Raw genomic sequence first — 16324 nt, 5'->3', positions numbered from 1 at the left:
CCTGGCCGGGCACTTCCCCTCCTGGGCTCCGGCGGCGCAGGGTCCGGAGGTATGGGGGCTGCCCAAAGCCCGTAGTGCTCGGCTCTTAAACAGAGCCGAGCTGCCCCAGTGCTACCGGCTTCGGGCAGCCCCCATGCCTCCGGACCCTGCGCCGCCGGAGCTCGGGAGGGGAAGTGCCCGGCCGGCGGCTGGGGTCCTGAGGCAAGGGGGCTGCCTGAAGCCCATAGCGCTCGGGCAGCTTGGCTCTTAAACAGAGCCGAAGAGTCCGGGGAGGAGCAGAGCCGCCATTTTCCCGGACATGTTCGGCTTTTTGGCAATTCCCCCCAGACGGGGGTTTGAGTGCCGAAAAGCTGGACATGTCCGGGAAAAAGAGGACGTATGGTAACCCTAATATAGTTGGTATAACAAGGCACTCTAACCCACAAACAAACCAGTGCCAGCATCATGAAGCATTTTCATTTCTAAGTATTCTCATTTTGGGGAGCTGTACAACAGGGCTCATTAACTCAGGGGATGTTCTGTGCACATCTGAAAGTAGAAAGCAAACCTATTTTCTTACATCACTGAATATGTACTGAATATAGTCATGATATAGTAGTTGGTAATGCACTCCTCGGGGCTCCTTCACACAGGCCATGTGATCCCTGATGACCACAGAGCAATCAAGAAAAAGTGATGTTACATTCCTGATTCATGCTGAACAGAACCTTTGAATGAATGGGAGATTTGGGGGATTAAGTGATATCTGATGTTGTAAAAGCATTGATTTGATTTTTGTCAGCATCACATGCTGAGAATCAAAATGACTGTTAATACTCTATCTACTAATAAATGTTAATATATGGGAAAACGTGTCACTTTTTACTTGGTCATGTTTTAAGTAACCTCTGAATCATCCAGGGCAGGATATGCAGGATTTTATAGAGTATTTGATATCTATTGTTGCAGTTATTTTGTATAAATAATTTTAATTAAGATGAGGCACTTGATAACATTTACAGATTGGCAAATAAGCCTCAGAATGTCAGAACACGCAAGGGGAATGTGATGGGTTGGATCACAGAAACCCCCTTGGGGCTGCCAACTGATGGGCCAAGGTTACTTCTGCCCCTGCTTTCCCTGCCCTCCCAGCTTGGGACCTCAGTGCCCTGCCTGGTTTGAGCCAGACCCGCTAGCCTGCTGCAAACCCAGACCCAGGTCTGAACCATGTCCCCTAACAGCGGTAGGCTTAATTGAAAGCAGCTTAAGAAGTGTTCCTGTCCTTAACACTAGATGCCCAACTCCCATTGGAGTGCAAACCCCAAATAAATCCGTTTTAACCTGTATAAAGCTTAAACAGAGTAAACTCATAAATTGTTCGCCCTCTAGAACACTGATAGAGAGATATGCACAGCTGTTTGCCCCTTCCACTCCCCCATCCCCAGGTATTAATACATACTCTGGGTTAAATAATGAGTAAAAAGTGATCTTATTAAATACAGAAAGTAGGATTTAAGTGGTTCCAAGTAGTAACAGACAGAACGAAGTGAATTACCAAGCAAAATAAAATAAAACCTGCAAGTCTATGCCTAATACAGTAAGAAAACTGAATACAGATAAAATCTCACCCTCAGAGATGTTTCAATAAATTTCTTTCACAGACTGGACGTCTTCCTAGTCTGGGCACAATCCTTTCCCCAGGTACAGCCCTTGTTCCAGCTCACGTGGTGGCTAGGGGATTTCTCATGATGGCTGCCCCCTTATTCTGTTCCACCCATTTATATATCTTTTGCATAAGGTGGGAATCCTTTGTCCCTCTGGGTTCCCAACCCTCCTTCTCAATGGAAAAGTATCAGGTTAAAGATGGATTCCAGTTCAGGTGACATGACCACATGTCACGGTAAGACCCCAAGCCTTCATTCCTCCCAGCCTGACTCACAGGAAAGCCTGCCTGCAAACAGAGCCATCCACAGTCAATTTTCATGGTTGATGGGAGCCATCAAGATTCCAAACCACCATTAATAGCCCACACTTTGCATAATTACAATAGGCCCTCAGAGTTATATTTCATATTTCTAGTTTTAGATACAAGAGTGGTACATTCATACAAATAGGATGAACACACTCAATATTATCCTGTGAACTGTATGAATTCCTGCTAAAAACCCACAATTCCCCGGGGCATCTCTGGACTTCATGCAATTTTTGAACCGGTTTTATCAGCACAAAAGTCCATATTTGTATAGATATAACAGGTGATATGAAACAAGCTTAGAGAATTTTTCACTTGATCAGGGCTTTAAGTTTTAATTCTGCATATTCTGAAACTGCCAGTACAGACTATTCCTCTGACAATCTTCCCATTGGACTCTATCACAAGACTCTGGAAGTCAACACTCTCGTCTACTTTTTAAGATAAAGAGGCAGGGATTTGAGCTAAATGGAAGAAAGGTCAGCAGAGGTTTGTGAGATGGTGCAGTTTTGCGGGGATGAGTGTACATTTCTCTGTCTAGTAAGTTCAGAAAGTGTGCTTTAATAAAGTTTTTAAATGAAGGTGTCAAACATTGGCTTCTGCTGGATATATTTTTGTTAGTAGGTCTTAAGAGCAAAGCTAGAAATTGTACCCATGTGCAGGAGCAGTGGAAGCACCATAAAAGGGAGGGGAGGGCCCACAGGTGCCCAAACCATGGCCCCACCCCTGCCCCTTCCCCTCTACCCGCTCTGCCTCTCCCCTGACACCCCATCTCTGGGCTGCCCTTCCCCCGTCACTTGCCCTTATGGCTGGTAAAAAGTGGGGGGGTCATAGCCTCCTGATCCCCCTGTTTCAGTGCCCCTGCCTGTGTGTGATCAACCTTTGGTTAGTTTATCATTTAAGTCACAGTTTCTCAAACTTACTAGTTTAGCCCACTTCTTAACAGAGCTGGTTTTATGGCGCATTCGTGAATGCATAACATCCCTGTGGCAACTATAGCAAACATTGCCAAGGAAAGTAATATAAGGAATGGATGTTTAGCTGCCTTTAATGCGGTAAGTGTTGTGATTCCCGCTCCCACACCCCTGACTCCCAAGCTTTGGCTCTTCATTTCATCTCCCCTTCTGCTTTTCATAGCTAGAGGCAGAGGGAGGGGGGGGTCCAGCACCAGGTGACCAGCTACCTTTCCTGGAAGATCCCCTGGAAGTGCTTTGTGGACCACAGTCTAGGAAGCCCTGGTTTAAGAGGAGGGGAATGTCAGAGAGGAAGGAATAAGATGGTTTTGTCTCTCTCAGGATGAAATTCACTCTAGCAGAGGGCCTGCTGAAGACCCTCTATGCCTCCTGTGCCTCACTTGAGCCCTTTAGGGCAACCTGCAATAATAGTGGGGGAGGAATAGAAAAGTAGAGAAATTTTTGTGAAAAACAAAATCTGTTCTTATAAATTAAAATGTGCCTGGTTGGTCTAATAAAAAAAAATACAAAAATTAAGAGGTCAGAGTGTGAGGACTACTGCACGTGCCCTTTACTTGCAGCCACAGGCTTCTTCCTTACTCTTCAGCACCTGCTGAGGCAGCAAGGAACAGTTTTTAAAGCAGTTTTAACATTGTTAGGCCCAGTCCAATCCATCTGGCTTAAGTGCTAGAAGCAGTTTTGGGTGTGAACCAGGTAAAGGCCTTGTGTAGACTGAGCCTTTGTAAGAATATTTCCAACAAACCTCGTCTAGCTAAAACCAGTAATCATGTCTGTTCACATATACACTGCACATAAAGCAGCTTAATTTTTTTTCAGGTAATGAGCAAATACTTCAAGACGATTTAGTGTGTTGTTCAGTTACTTCAAGGATAAGACCTCTGTGTCTTAGGAAACAATGATCTAACTAGAGGATCGCTGCCAAGAGAGCTTTGGGAATATTTTTTTCTTTATATACACACACACACACACACACACACTTTTAAAAAGACATCTGCACATCAGCCCACGAGGGCTATGAAAACCATTTCTTTGACTATCTGGGAACATTCCATTTTTTAAAGTTTTGATCACATGACGAAATATGACAAACTTTGCTTATTTGGAAACCACGGGATACTTCAGTATTTAATAAACAACATGATATAAAAAAAGGCAGATTATACAATGGTTAGTGTTTGAACACCACTGAAATAGTTATTTATCTTTATCAATCTATTTTGTTTGCTTCCTACTGTTGCATTTAGGATCAGTTGTAACCCAAACTTTCCAGGCTACAGAATATACTTTGACTTCCCCAAGCCTTCTAATTTAATTTTATGTACTATGATTCTATGCATGATGGCAACTAGTCTAGGTTTCAACAGACATGCTATACTTCCTCTGACTTTTAAAAAATACAGTAGTGTATTGATCAGTACTAACACGTGTCCGCCATATTAAAGCAGTTTATACCATTGTTACCATTTGTGCACTCATTAAGGGCCAATCCTGCAAGGCGCCGAACACCATCAACTCATTTAAGTTAGTGGTAATTGACAATAAACTGCACTTCAAGAAGACTGGGCTCCAAATCAATTTCATTGTATACTAATCCTGGGACCAAAGCATCTGTTGGGAACTGAAGACAACTGAATAGTATTTACTCTCTGCAAGGACTCATTAGGGCAGAACAAACAAAAATAAGGGCTATAACATGAACATATCTTCATGCCCTTCAAGACTAAATATTTCATCAAATCAACATTCAAGACTGATTCCACCATTTTCCTTTATTTCCATAATGGAGAAAAGCTTTGGCTCGTCAACCCTCTCTTGTACTCATCTTTTGAACACAAATTAATGCCAGCTTCATAAAATACAGGTGACAATTCTCTTCCTGATAGAGCCATGGGGCATTCAGAAACAATATTTACTACTTATTCTTCATTAGAATAAAATTCTGAAAGGCACTTACGTAGTTTTTCAATTCACAACTACATAAACCCATTTTCTCATGCTAGCTTTCATGTAAAGGTGTCTTGCTGTACAACAGCACTTAACCAAGTGTCAGTTTGTTAAACTTTCACCTCCTCGTAAACTCAAAGCATCTTTAGGCATGTAACTTCACCTCACCTCACCACTGTCCCTCCCATCCCCCTTTAATCTCTCTATCATTTCACATAATAATTCCCTAAAATTTCTTTTAAAGACCAGCCATTTGTCTGAAAGACAAAATTGGGTATAATTGCAATTGATTTTCCTGCAGAATAATTCTTGATGCTAAAAAGGCCAACAGTTAATTTACATCAACTTAAGCCAAGTGACCGGGATCAATCCAGATAAATAATACATACCGTTAGAGTTTTTAGTCCAACCGGTTTACTGTTGTGTTAAAACAGAAACAATGTTTTATGACCTGCCAATCCATGAGGTGAAGAAGCCATAGTAAGAATGCAGTGTGCGGGGAGGTGATGGGAGGGAAGGACTAGAAAAGTGTAAAGCTTTGAGATGCAAAGCCTAATTTACTTAATATTTAGCTAATATTTTGTAAGACCATAGCACCTTCCACATGATGATTTCAGAGGGGATACAAGCATTAATAAATTAATCTTCACATCACCCCATGAGGTAAGCAAGTATCACATTTCACAGTTAGGGAAGCAGGCAATGAGAGGTTAAGTGACTTGCCCAAAAGATACACTGGTTTCACAGCCAGGAACAAAACCCAGATCTCCTCACTCCCAGCCTTATGCTTTTGCCAAAAGACCCTTTTTGCAGGGAGAGAGAGACCCGAGACACACAACTACTTGTTCTGAAGTTACTGCAGCTTTTTAAAGTGACACTTCATGGAAGAAAAATGTGTTACATCAATCTTTTGCCTGAATTATTTCCTCAGGCAACAATGGCTTATTGTATGTTTCAAAACTTAATCAGAACAGTATGTGACTTTCAAGTTCTTAAAACTGGTTGAAAACAAAGCTGTTTTTTTAGAAGGGGTGGGTGTTTGATAGTATGCTCTGAGAAACAAAGCCAAGCACTGGAAAGAGTATACTGTACTCATTTTACATATGATTTGTTATGCTTCACACTTCTATAGCCCTGTTTCTCCCATTACCTCAATGTGCTTTACAATACGATTTCAAGCTAATCAAGTTTCACAAGACAGTGAGTAACTAAAGGTCCTAAGATGTAGAGGAATCATGACGCTAGTGAAATGTAACAACCCTAGGGTTAATCATGCAGTTGTTTAACAGTGCACGTCAACCCTAAATTATTTCAGACACAAGTGAAGGAGGACACCATATTCAATTCAAACAGCAGGGGAATTTAGGCAGGAAAAGTGTAAGTTACCAGAGTCTGTGCATGGCCAGGACATTGCATTTAACATCTCCCATCATGTACTACTTGAATAATCTCAAGTGCTCAGGACCACCACAGAAGCCCCTAACATCATGCTGTACATCAGTTCAGAACTGACTTAAGATTGGTTCACCAATTCCATTTCATTGAGTGCACACACGTTCCCTGCCCAGTCCTGCTTAGCCTACAAGATCCACTAGGATTACAGCACAAGGTGGGATCATTAAAATAAGCATCCCATAGAAAATAGGCTTTTTGTAAAGCTTCCTATGATCAAGATAGCTTATTGGTGAAGGTAGAGGAGATTTATATAAAATAGGATAGATGTGGTTTGTATTTTTGGGAGGAGAGAGAACTGGGTAGACTTCCCACCTAATTAAGTAAAAATTTAGAGTTAGACATAAGACTCAGACTGGTTTCTATTCTATTGCATTTGGTAGTAAAGTCTCTGTCCCAACAAAACAGCACATAGGGAAGGAGAAGCAGCCCAGATCAGAATTTATTCTAGCTAGTTTAGATGCCTGGTAAAAATATAAACTTGAACTCACATTAGACAAGAATGGTTTGTCACAAGATGAGTGGGAAACATTGTCAAGCTAGGTTAACTGAACCCCGAAGCAAGATTCCCATTCCTCACCACCCCACATCTCATTTCCATTTATTCAGACTGAGTTCACTGAAGTTTTAAGTTTGTCTGTCACTCTGAGGGCTTGTCTACACTTACAGTGCACATAATGAAGACAGGAGAGCTGTCCACACCGGGAATTAGGCTGATACAACTACGTGGCTCAGAGGTATGGATTTTTCCACCCCCCAATCAATGTAGTTATACTGACATAAAATTAGGAGGCCAAGCCTGAGGGCTTGTCTACACTGGCAATTAACAGCGCTGCAACTTTCTCGCTCAGGGAGGTGAAAAAACACCCCCCTGAGTGCAGCAAGTTGCAGCGCTCTAAAGTGCCAGTGTAAACAGTGCCCCAGCACCTAATTTTTTTAGAGCGCTGGGAAAGCTCTCTCCCCAGAGCTGCGCCACGACCACACAAGACATATTAAAGCACTGCCGTGGCAGCGCTTTGGCGTTGCCAGTGTAGACTAGCCCTGAGATACCTAGGGATGAAAAGCACTAAAAGCAAGTCTGAAGTACTATGCTGTTTATGTGTCTATTGTTTGTAGCTAGGTCAGACTTGTTAATTCAGAAATGCAGTCACTACTTCCCATTCATGGCCTTTTTGGTATCTATAATAGAAGAGATGGTACTAAAACCAAAACAAATCATGGCATGACACTAAAACAATCAAATTATTTCCCTGGGTAAAAGGTAAATGAATGAATTGGACTGAACTGTATTAGTGGAACTTTGAACAAAAAGCTATGAATAAATTAAAAGCACGCTCAGGCTCTGTGTAGGCCCATCTTCTATCACACAATTTTTATATTAATGTCATTTCTCTAGCTTCTCCTGAACTAGTGAGATAATTTTAAAATATTATTTTTATTTCTGAAACAAGAAGCACTTGACACTATAGGCATGTCTAACAAATACTTACAAAAAAGTCAAAAGCAGCAACCCCCAGCATACAAAATAATCCAGACACAAAAATAAACTAAATTCCCTACTTTCCCTAACAATTGCCCACACAACAATAAAATGTTCAGACTAAGCACAGAATGGCAAGGCACAAGATGTTAGTTTGATTTACATCACTATTCTCTATCAAAGTGAGTCCTGGAAAGTTATAATGGAAATTCCTCAGAATGATGAATATGTGCTGAAGTTCTCTGATCAGGTTTTATTGTTAAAGAGAGGAACTTTAGAAAGTGAAAGAAAGTTTATATTCAACCCAAAAGTACAGTAAATTCTTTTTTCTAAACCCAGGAGTCTCAGATACTGAATACCTTCACTGACTTTATTATGATTCTACAGCACACAGGGTGTAACCTTATGCAATATAATGGGTCAAACTTAGTGTAGGGCTAGAGTGCCCCTGAGGGGCTTGATTTTTTAGAGGTTTCAGAACTTTCTGAAGATCAGATCCCCTTAAAGTCTCAGGCTGTGCACCCAAAAATTAAAATATCTAAAGTCGGTCAACTTTTCGCAAATCTTAATCTAATTGTGGCAGCCAGCTAAGGTTGAGTTTTGACAGTCAGCATCACTCTCCCATGCAAGAAAAATAAAACAAAACTAAATCCAATGAAAGGTGAAGGGTTGGGGGCTGGAGAAAGGAGTAAAAGAATTATGCTAAGATGTGCATGAAATTCCTCACTACTATACACTGCAAAAATTCTGTTTTCAGAGCTCTCATTTGAAGGGTGCCTAGTTTCGCTTTTTACAATATTTTTAATATATTATTTCCATTTACTCCTTTTTTAAATTAAACTTATCTTTGCCTTTAGTACTGAAGGAAAAAGATAGGGAAGGTTATTAAATAAGAACCCTCTTTTTAGGAGAGAAGGGATCTTTAATGGCTACGCTGGCATAACACTGCTATATCTCAACAGCTTGTTGCCATTAGTAATACTTCATTACATAAAGGAAGTGACATTTGATCTTTATTCACTATGATTTATACTACAGCTGGATCCTTCTATTTTCCAGAATTAATGACCATGGCTTTGGTCTACAAAGCTGATAACAAGAAAGCCGGAGGAACTTTAGAAGGCATTCCCCTAGCTGAGTGAAACCATATTAAAAACATCTTCTCCTTCTCCAGGCCGGCAAGAGCTGGGAAATCTGAAGCAGCCAAGTTATCAGGCTGGGTGGTAAGTGGAGTAAAGAGAATCAAGCATTACTTTTATTACTCTCTTAGATCCTTCCAGCCAATCTAAGGACTGCTTCCACGAGGACCAAAGGGAGCCATGTCTAACCTTTCTTGGCTAGATTAGAAACAAGGCCTTTAAGGTGAGGAAATCCAGAGGATTTCTCTCACAGTCACCTTTTACCCTTAAGCTGTTTACACTATATGCTGGGAAATCTGACCAAGATTAGAAACACAGAACAAGAGAGGTTAAATAGCATATTAAAGAGCCAAATACAAGCCAGAAGAAACAGAAGAGGTTGTGGTTGTTGTAGTTGCAAGCATTATATATGAAAATATTCACCCAAACTTCTGCATCCAATTGCTATGCGCAATCAATAATTGCATATGCAAATTAAGCAGGCTAATGTACACAAAAGTCTGAAAATCCAGAACCAGGTGTTCTTTCATCAATAGATAAGCTAGAATCTAGTGTTTTGCACCAATGAGTACAAGGTACAGTTGAAAAGCAGAGCCTGAAGACACCAAATAGTAAGAAGACGGGAACCTTTTTTCCCCCATAAAAGGAAAATATTGCATTCATTGAAGTCCATTGATTCCTTTCAACATACTCATAATTTATAATGGGGTGAATCAGGACAGATTGAAAGGCTCAATTTTAAATCTGGGTCAGGGAAGAAACTGTTCCATAAAGACAGAACCACAGAGCTGTTAATCAAAATCTTGTTTTAAAAAAAATAAATCATAATTATTTCAGTTCCAGAGGCTTTATGAGTTAGTAGCATTTCTGAATATACTTTCACATTAGCCATTATGTTTTTTCTACACTTACATTTGTTTGACAATAGTGATTTGTAGCCAAGCTTTAGAAGCGTCAGAAACACTTGAAGACTTACTTTGATTCTAAATCATACTCCAGGACAAGGACACTTGGACATTTTCTTCAATTATTTGGAAGCAGAGTTGATGTATAGTGAAATTTTCTTCACTATCTCCAAGTGCTATAGCCTATTCGAGCTGTACACACATAATTATGCCAATAGGAATTGTGAGATACCAGAATCAACTCTGAGCACATGTATGCATATATATAATCATATACACTCTTATTATACACACTCCAGATACGTGTTTTCATCTTCAACATTTTCTTTGGGGTGAAAGCATGTCTTCTGTGTTGTGGCTTTTTTTAAAGCATTCCCAATAAAATTCCAACCCAACACACTTTCCTAAAATGCAGAGTAACAGCAAGCATTAAACATATTTTTAAACCAGAAACCTGAATCACTAATGAAGCACAAATGAGACATGAAGCTTCTCATAATATAATTTCATGGGTAACAAATTTAAATGTGCTCTGAGCCATTTTTCTCCTAGGAATCCTACCATCTCATCTGGGGTTGGCAGGCAATAATGCCTTTTGCTGTACTGGGCCCCAAGCTGTAGAAAAGCTTTGCCTTTTAAATCAGTCACAGCCATCCCCCATTTTTATTACTATCCAATCTCTTCAATGCCAGGTGGCTTTTAATAAGACCACTAGTGGTCTTCCTATTTACAGCCTTTCTTCTCTTTCCCCACCACCATGTTGGACCCCTCTACTTCTTCTCCATTTTTATAAGGGTGGCTTTATTTGTAATATATACAGTTTGTTTTATACTCTACAATACATGTATACTTTCAAACCACTATAAAACAATAATTAATGATAATGACACCCTTCTAAGGTTGGTAAGCATTCCTGTTTTAGAGATAGGGGAAGCAGAGAACAGTTCCCAACAGATCAGTGGGAGACCTAGAACCTGAATTCAGGACTTCCTGGCTCCTGACTCGGTGCTTAGTCCACTAGATCATATTGTTTCAATGGAATTTTCTTGATATATTTTAATGTAATATCAAATTATTAATGGAATCATCCATAAGCAATTATCTGGAGCACTAGTGGTGCAAGCTACAGGAGCATTTCCAACTACTGACAGGGAGAATGACACTTCTAATGAACTGGCTGAGGGGAGTTGCTGGCTATTCCACCCAAAGAGGGATGTCAAAACAGCCCACGCATCACACCAGTAAAGTGCATTCCTGAATGAGTATCAACATGCTGGCTAAGGACATTCTTACCTTTCTTTTCCCCTGTAAAAGGAACAAATTCCTCCCTGTCTTCCTGTTCCAGTGCTTCCTTCTCCAAATAAGCAAGGAGTCCCTCTCTGTCAAAAGCGCCTGAGGCCTTTTTAGTAGTCTGGTCTTTCTGTCGGAAGCCTGCTGGCAAAAGTGCATTCTACAAAACAAAAGAAAGAATTATAACAAAGCTTAAAAAGTCCTGGTATACAAGTTGTCAGCTTCAATTCAGTCTTTTTGAAAATCAAATTCATTCTATTCTACTTTTCAGAAAATCTTGAACCTCCCTCCAATATTTTTTTGGAGGCCAGGTCTACATACAATGGATTGCATATTGTGCATTATTAGTGTTTTAAAAAAAACTGAAACAGATAAGCTTGAAGAGTACCAGAGCTTCTTAACTCACACAGTAGTTACTTCACATTTCCTTTTCAATATGAATGCCCCCTTCACTTGCATGGGGAGGAGTGAATAAAAACACTCAGCCCATTTGCACATTGGATGCTCAGTCAGGAGGCTATCTACACCTTTCCAAATTCACAAGACAACTGTCTATTCTAGCCAACTCAGTCAGCAAACAACAACATGGCGAAGCACTTTTGTGCAGAACACTTCATCTTACTCAAGGTCTTCTGCAACTGCTGGTATAATGTGAATTAAAGGATAAAGTCATAGAAAAAATGGAGGAAGAAATGTGGATAGAAAAGAGGGAGCAGTACATAAGGGGGGGGGAGGGAAGATTTCTGATGGTCTTTTTAAAAAATGGATTTTGACAGTTTTCACACAGTTAAAAATTATGCATGTCACCAACATGAGAAGTAAGCAACCATATGTAACTAATGGTATCCCACAAGAATATTCTGCTACAGATCAAGTTATTCAGCACTGAATAATGTATTACAATACGACCGACAATGTCACAAGTCTACAAAGATTATATCAAATTTAAGTCTAAATTGACAGCTGGGACTAGAACCCAAATCTAGCTAAAGAACAGGGAGGCAGAAGAAGTCCACCCTTCCCCTCGTCATACTACATTAGTACATTCAACAGAGAAGGGCACCAGGGGTAAAAAAGGAGGGTGATCAATACATGTTGGAAACAGGATAATAAAGCTAGAAACATTTTCAAACAAAAAATTTCCTTCAGGAACAGCACCAACTGTAATTTTTCCTTTCTCTAATTATAAATCATTCCCAAAAAGGGCTTCATGGTCATTTTGCTTTACATTGGTTGTTTTCATGTTGCAAACAGGAAACAAACAGCTTTGAGATACGAGTCTTTTTTAATTTTTGTATTGTTTCTTTAGCAGATTAGAATACCTGTTCTGTGCATATAAAATGAATTAAAGAGAGCTGCACAAGTTTGGCAGCATAGTTTCTAAACCAGTGCCACCAAAAAGGGCTGTTTGCTGCTCAATTCCCACCTCAGGGTCAAGGTCATCCAGAACCGTTTCCAGTTGTTTCAGTTCTTCTTCTGATAGCTTGTCAAGAATTTCATCCTCATCAAGATCCTTGTACTTGTCCAAATCTTTTCGGAATGGAAGCGTCATGTTTTGAGTAGCAGAAAGTCACTAAGCTTTTCAAACTTCTAATAGAGACTGATTTCTGTTCTTAAATGAAGCTTTAGAAAGAATAAAAAAGGAGCACAATTAAGGACATTTTCCCAAAATCACTGTTTTCAAGCTTCCAAGTGTACAAGTACATTTCCCCCGGAAAAGTTTTCCCCTCCATCACATGTACACATCAATTTTTGCTGTTCTACAGTGGCACATATCGTAAGTACTTTCTGTTTTTTATAAAATGCCCATCACCATGCTATCTAAGCACTGCTACACTCCTAGTAGCAATTTAAAAGAATCTCCAACCCCCCAGACCAAATCACTCTGCATCACGAAAAAGTCAAGTTTTGGCTTGTAATGTTGATAGTGCCAATTTTACTTATTCTATTGATAACAATAGGACGCTCAAAGCTACAATATTAAAGGATTGGAAAAAAGCAAAAATAGTTATGAACAGTATTTCTCTAGTCTAAGCCCTCCTATTGCCATTAGTGTTTGCAAGCAACTGACGTCAAAAGTGTTCCGTAGGTAGTTGAGAATGATCTTTTATATTTTTCTTGTTCGAGGTCATATTTACAGCTTGATTAGAAGAGGCACGGTAAAGAGACAAACTAATTAGGTAATAAACAGGGACATGAGTCAGCAATAACGGCAAAGGAAGTCAGCCATCTACTTCTGCTGAGTGAGTTATATACTGATAAGTAACATTTGACTCTCTCAAATTAAAGACGAACACATAGTCAAAATGCTTAGCAACTTTTTCTTTTTAAGTTTCCTATATACCAGTAGCCAGATGATCAAGAGATGCCTATTCAATTTTTACTTCCTGGATGCTTGCTGGAGGCCAAATATACAGAGAATCAGGAATTAAGCATTCCCCAGGTCAGCCTTTTTCCTTCCTATAACTTGAAAGAGGCCAATTTACACCCAGTGACTAAGGGTACGTCCAGCAATCGATTTATTGGGGATCGATATATTGCATCTCGTTAAGAGACGTGATATATCGATCCCTGAACGCGCTCCCTGTTGACTCCGGAACTCCACCGGAGCGAGCAGCGGTAGCAGAGTCGACGGGGAAGCTGCGGCTATCAATCCCGCGCCATGAGGACCCAAGGTAAATCGATCTAAGATACTTCGACTGCTGAAGTTGCGTATCTTAGATCGATTTTCGCACCCCCCGTGTAGACCAGCCCTAACATTGCAATATCTCTCACTTCATTTTGACTCACGTATGCGTTAGTTGTGAATTTAAAAAATCCCATGGACTGACTTAATACAACAAGCCCTACTTCAAAATTAATGTAAAAGGTTTAAATAGAGCAGGTAGTTATAAAAAAAGCATCTGCCCAGCACAACAGTTAAAACGTTCAGGAATATACTACATAATCTGACAGTTGAACAAATTGCATACCACAGACAGAATTTATTCTCAAATTCATACATTGAAAACACGAGATTTTTTGAGCAAGCTACAGAACTTTCCATTATAACTAGCGAGAGTTACTTACTACCTCATACAATAAGGAGCTATTGTTTGTTATGAAATATAAACAAATCTTGGGTATGAGATACAGGACTGGTCTACATGACAAAGTTAGGTCAGCTTAACTACATCGCTCAGGGCAGTGAAAATTCCATGCCCTGAGCAATATAAAGCCAACCTAATCCCCAGTGAAGACACTGCTATGTTGGGTGGAAGCCTTTTGCAGAGTTGGATTTACTACAGTGACAGAAGACCCTCTTCCACCTCTGTGGGCTTGTCTTCACTACGGCGCTAAATTGGCACTGCAGCGGCATTGCTTTAGCAGGTGTACTGAAGACACGCTCAATTGATGGGAGAGCACTCTCCCATCGATTTCTGTACCCCCCTCACCCCCCGCAATGAGCGGCAGAAGCAATGCTGGCGGGAGAGCATAGTGTGGGCCCCGCGGTAAGTAGATCTTAGCTACGTGGGCTTGAGTTATGCTACTAACATATCTCAAATTGCGTAGCTTAGATCGACTGGCAGCTGTAGTGTAGACCAGGCCTGTAGCAACTGTCTATATTATAGCAGTGCAGCAGCTACGTCACTGTAGCATTCTAAAGTAGACATACTCACACATTCTAGTGACCACTTTTTTTAGTGCATTAAGGAATATAAAAGGGGACAGGCTCGTTTATTTCCCTCCCTTAAAAAAAAAAAAAAAAATTGGATGGCCTGGGAGGTCGCTGTCTTTTGGCCAAATTCTTGGCTCAAGCTGTGCACACACATATATGCAAAACACCACAGCTGAAGGTGGAAGGAGAGAAGGACATTGTACTTGATTTTTTCCAAAAGAGTAAAGTCATGGAGATGTATCCCATAGTAGACTTTGGGAACAGTGCCAGGACTACTGGCCTGACTTGAACCCTACTGCTGCTTCCGGCAGGAATAATCTACTAAGAGGCTGTGCATGCAGCCAGAGTCAACTTGTCAATGTTGGTTTTATTTGTCCAATGCATGCACAAAGTGCCATTGCAGGTGCTTACATAACACACTGCATTCATTTTTTCATTTCTGCAATTATAGTTGATTCCAGGCCACATGATCTTTGGCAGGTCAAATGTGTCATTGTTTCCCCACACACATACCAAACAAAATTAAAAATAAATTAGAAAACACAACCCTATCTCCTGGCTAGTCTACAGCTCTGTTTACTGAATTCCTTCATATCATTTGTGTACAGTAAGGGAAGTTTCATGGTGATTATTTGATCACTGAATGTGTCACTGTTAGTCAGCATGCTGTTTTGCACTCAGAGAGTGAGCAAACAGTGGGAATGTAGGCTAATTTTTCTATGGCGCACACTTCATATGCTTTATAGATAAGAGGCTCTCAACCATTTTCTTTCTGAGGACTCCACAACATGCTATAAAAGCTCCATGGCCCAACTGTGCCACAACTGTTTTTCTCCATATAAAAGCCACGGCGGGTATTAAGGGGTAGCAACAGAGCAATTGCCCAGGGTCCCATGCTCAGGCTTCGCTTCAGCCCCAGATGGTAGGGCTCAGGGCCCCAGGCTGCAGTCCTGCGCTGCAGGGCTTTGGCTTTCTGCCCTGGGATGTAATGAGTCTAACCCCCTGAAACCTGCTCGCAGCCCCCCATGGGACCCCAGACTCCTGGTTGAGAACCACTGTTATAGATAACAGTCCACAACAGTACTACAAGCAAGTTCTGTTAAGCCAGATTTTCTTTTCAATTTCTCTAAGAAGAATGACAGTTTTTGATGTCTGTCAACCTAGAAGAGACTAACAAAGCATACAGGTACATACTGCTTCAAATAGTTACAACTATTGACAGGATGATCTCACTATATTAAAACTTAGTATTTTACTAAAGAAAACTATTACCAGTTGAAACACGGTTAGTTCTGTGACTGCATGTTTGGTATTACTAGGACATCCAGATGCTGAGCTACTATGACCAAACACAGGCTAAATTCTCGAGAGACTGCAAAAATGTCACAGAATCAGTGTCAGTAAAGTTAAATTAAGTGGCTTCTGCCAGATCTCCCACTAGCTTAAAAGAACAGCCTTGGTCTGACAGTTGGCCGGGGGGGGGGGAAATGTTAGGGGGAGGGATAGCTCAGTGGTTTGAGCATTAGCCTGC

General features: G+C 40.6%; 1 protein-coding gene across 2 annotated transcripts in view; it reads right to left on the bottom strand.

Annotated features, from left to right (window-relative positions):
• Positions 1-16324, bottom strand: part of LOC128843866 (tropomodulin-3-like) — a 48382-nt gene that overhangs the window by 20943 nt on the left and 11115 nt on the right. For both annotated transcript variants that reach the window (XM_054040954.1, XM_054040955.1), the window contains exons 2-3: positions 12562-12760; positions 11139-11295 (exon numbers count right to left, since the gene is read on the bottom strand). In XM_054040954.1, coding sequence (XP_053896929.1) covers positions 11139-11295; positions 12562-12687 — 283 coding nt within the window. In that variant the 5' untranslated portion in view covers positions 12688-12760. The remainder of the gene's footprint in view (positions 1-11138; positions 11296-12561; positions 12761-16324) is intronic.

This window comes from Malaclemys terrapin, chromosome 10, assembly GCF_027887155.1.
Source record: "Malaclemys terrapin pileata isolate rMalTer1 chromosome 10, rMalTer1.hap1, whole genome shotgun sequence".
Classification (NCBI taxonomy): Eukaryota; Metazoa; Chordata; order Testudines; family Emydidae; genus Malaclemys; species Malaclemys terrapin.
This window is presented reverse-complemented; position numbering and strand designations above follow the sequence as displayed.